The sequence below is a fragment of the Meleagris gallopavo genome, chromosome 16 (assembly GCF_000146605.3).
Source record: "Meleagris gallopavo isolate NT-WF06-2002-E0010 breed Aviagen turkey brand Nicholas breeding stock chromosome 16, Turkey_5.1, whole genome shotgun sequence".
Lineage (NCBI taxonomy): Eukaryota > Metazoa > Chordata > Aves > Galliformes > Phasianidae > Meleagris > Meleagris gallopavo.
The window spans coordinates 14,682,961-14,686,687 of record NC_015026.2 but is presented as its reverse complement, the minus strand read 5'-3'; the positions used below and the strand labels follow the sequence as shown (position 1 = coordinate 14,686,687).

Below are 3,727 nucleotides of genomic sequence, written 5' to 3'. Positions count from 1 at the left end.
GGGGTGCATTAAGAAGAGCGTGGCCAGCAGGTCGAGGGAGGTGATCCTCCCCCTCTACTCTGCCCTGGTAAGGCCTCATCTGGAGTACTGTGTCCAGTTCTGGGCTCCCCAGTACAAAAAGACAGGGATCTCTTGGAAAGAGTCCAGCGGAGGGCCACAAAGATGGTGAAGGGCCTGGAGCATCTCCCCTATGAAGAAAGGCTAAGTGAACTGGGTCTGTTCAGCCTTGAGAAAAGAAGACTGAGAGGGGACCTGATCCAGGTCTGTAAATATCTAAGGTGTGGGGGGCAGATTGGTGAGGCCGGACTGTTTTCTGCAGTGTGTGGAGACAGGACAAGGGGAAACGGCCAGGAACTGCAGCACAGGAAGTTCTGCACAGATGTGCGTAAGAACTTCTTTATGGTGAGGTGACAGAGCGCTGGAACAGGCTGTCCAGGGAGGTTGTGGAGTCTCCTTCTCTGGAGATATTCAAGACCCTCCTGGACACCTACTTGTGCCACCTGGTGTAGGGAACCTGCTTTGGCAGGGGGTTGGACTCCACGATCTCTGGAGGTCCCTTCCAGCCCCTACGATTCTGTGATTCTGTGATTAATGTGATTAAGAACACAAATCCCAGTCCTACACTGATAAGGACCTAAAGCAGTTCCAGTCTTTCCACGATTTTGCATTTGGTGCAGTTTGGGAAACTCTGCTAGAAGTATGAATCAAAGCACTCTTTCCTTTCCTCCTTCCTTCCCTCACTCCTCCTATTTTTCCTGCCTTCCTTTCTTCCTTTCTTCCTTCTTTCCTTTCCTCCCTCTTTCTTTCCTTCCTTCCCTTTTCTCCCTTCCTTCCTTTTCTCCTTCCTTCCTTCCTTCCCTCCCTCCTTCATTCCCTCCTTCCCTTTTCTCCTTCCTTCCCTTCCTCCTTCTTTCCCTCCTTCCTAGACTTTGCTTGCATCTCAGAAAATTGCAATGACTCTTAATAATCTTGAAATAAATGGGAGAAACTTGACATAGAGCACACACAGATTTTTCAATCAGTGGGAAGGGAACAGCATAACTATTAAGATTCTCCTCACTCACATCCAAGAGAATATTTCAAATCAGCAGAGGTATTTTTAATCTCCCAGGCAGCCTGAAGGAGTCAGAAGCACTGAGGACTGAAACACCACAGCATTGAAATTTCACCTGGTAAGGCTGCAGAGATCTAAACCTTGAAAATCTGTTTCTCACACTGCAGCCCGGGCCTCAGCTTGAGCTGTCAGAGCCTACAGAGATGCTCTCATTCACTTGGTGAGCAATCAAAGGCGGCCACTTCTTGCTGAAAAGGCCACAATCTCATTGTGACAAGCAGTCACTGGGACATGGCTTCAGCACTGGAAGAATTTTAGTAGACAACAACAGTGCAGGGACTTACGTGCCGGAACACTTTTCGGAGGTGTTTGAACTGTAAATAGAACTTGTAGAAATGGAGCTGGCTCATTTCATGCAGAACAATAACCACAACCCCAGCCAGATGGCTTTGGTGATAAATACGGCACCAGCTGCAATAAAACAAATAAATCAATGAATAAATAAAACTCAAAGCAATACAATCATCATGCACTCTGAGAAACAAATTTGGAGCCAGACCAGCTTTTAAGTCCATCAGTGGCAAAGTGTCAAGTGACTTTAGAGAGAAGAGGCTCATGTCGTTTGTCTCAGCCAGCCACACATTTCTGGACACAACACAAGAGACAGAGAAAGAATGAGTTGTAACTGAACTCCACTCCTGGCTCAGGTATAGATTCAGGTCTTACCATACCTCATTTATATGCACCAGAATACAAACACAGACCAGTACCTCCCGCTGTAACGATGCAATCTGGTCAACCAAACTAAGATTACTTCATCAGAATGAAAAATTCACAAAATCATTTTCTATTCAGTACTGAAAACCTGAAGTGTTTTTTGCATGTAGCTTTACTGCAAGACACGCTGCATGCCACCATACTTGAGCCAACCAAGGCTATATACCCCCTCAGCCTTTCAGCAGGAAACAGAAGAGTTACTGAGAAGATGAAAAAGGGCAAAGTGACTAAATCGGCTTTCCCAAAACACTCCAGAGAAAACACTTAAAATATACCTGGCACAAAAAAGTATAGTGCTAACATTTTAACACGTTTCTTTTCTTGGTGTGTGAAGCTGCTGCTCACAAATTTTGTTTCTGTGATTGCATGAAACAAAAGTATGGAATGTTAGAATTTCTGTCAGAATCCTGGAATTCTGGTCTGCAACCAAGCCTAACAAAAACCATGTCTACGTAATACAGGCTGTCAGTACAGCCTTGCAAGAGTTCCAGAGCACACTATCTTCAGAGGCTAACAGCACAGGGGACACAGCACAGGGCTGTCTCCTGAGCACAGAGGTGCTGTACCTGGGCTGGGCTGCATTGTGGCGTTTCCCCAGGGCTGCATACTGTAGCAGCTCGTACAGCTGCTCCAGGCTGATCTCACAGTCCTCACCAAGCAACACTGCAGACAAGTGAGATGACTTCTCCTGTAAGAAGGAAAATGCCAGTAAAGAAAGGTTTCGTGTGACCACAGATGTTTGTGGAACAGGAGGTGAATTATACAGTAAAACAGTGTACTGTTTGGGCACAAGCAACAGCATGTAAAATAACTCTTCCATTCACTAAGGTTTCTTTTGAGCCCACATTTCAACATCAGAGTTACCATCACCATCTCAGTAGCCCAGGTACTTCAGAGATGTCCTGCAAAGACTACCACATGCAGACATCTGCATTTACATGAGCTGCATGCAGCTGTCTCACATGTCTCTGACAGAACCCATCTCTTTGTGTAACTGCATCACCTGTTGGGGCATTTACTGACCCTGCTGCAAAGTGTTTCACAGCATCCAAAGGAGCTGCAGGCAGAGAGGGTCAGAGACAGGACAGAACCACACAAATTAGCACAGCAGTTCTTTAAGCCATGATCCCAAATGCACCAGCTCTCCCAGGCTGGTTGGCAAGCATATACACTACTTTGGAGAACTCCAGTAACAGTCTGGCCGTGGAACTGACTTGACCAGTAAAAATCTTCCAAGATAGTATTTTATTACATAACAAGAGAACATCACCAAAGACAGATTGTGCCTGACCCAGCTGTTGACCTTCTGCAATGCAGTAACAGCACTGGTGGACAAAGGAAGAACAACTGATGATTGCCTGGACTCGTGTAAGGCCTCTGACATGGTCCTGCACCACATCCTTGTCTCTGTGTTGGGCAGAGCACCCGGCGGGACATGGACAGGTTCGAGAAGTGGGCACACGAGAACCTGCTGAGGCTGAGCAAGGCCCAGTGCGGGTGTTGTACTTGGGTCGGGGCAATGCCAGGGGTGTGCAGACTGGGAGAAGAGCTCACAGAGAGCAGCCCTGCGGAGTGGGGCGGGGGGCTGAAGAGCTGGACGTGAGGCAGCAGTGTGCGCTCGCAGCCCCAAAGGCCGACTGCATCCTGGGCTGCATCAGCAGAGGGGGGCAGCGGGCAGGGAGGGGATTGTCCCCCTCTGCTCTGCCCTCGGAGCCCCCAGCTGCAGTGCTGCGTCCAGGCCTGGGGCCCGGCACGGGAAGGGTGGGAGCTGTTGGAGCGGGGCCGGGGGAGGCGACGAAGATGCTCCGAGGTTGGAGCACCTCTGCTATGGAGACAGGCTGAGGAGCCGGGGCTGTGCAGCATGGAGAGGAGAAGGCTGCAGGGAGACCTCACTGC

The 3,727-nt window shown here is 48.9% G+C and overlaps 1 protein-coding gene across 2 annotated transcripts in view; it reads right to left on the bottom strand.

Annotated features, from left to right (window-relative positions):
- The window catches only part of REXO5 (RNA exonuclease 5), a 14,723-nt gene extending 12,057 nt beyond the window's left edge, over positions 1–2,666 (bottom strand). For both annotated transcript variants that reach the window (XM_003210835.4, XM_010719931.3), the window contains exons 1-2: positions 2,398–2,666; positions 1,399–1,525 (exon numbers count right to left, since the gene is read on the bottom strand). In XM_003210835.4, the coding sequence (XP_003210883.1) occupies positions 1,399–1,525; positions 2,398–2,651 (381 nt within the window). In that variant the 5' untranslated portion in view covers positions 2,652–2,666. The remainder of the gene's footprint in view (positions 1–1,398; positions 1,526–2,397) is intronic.
- Positions 2,667–3,727: the final 1,061 nt, after the last annotated feature.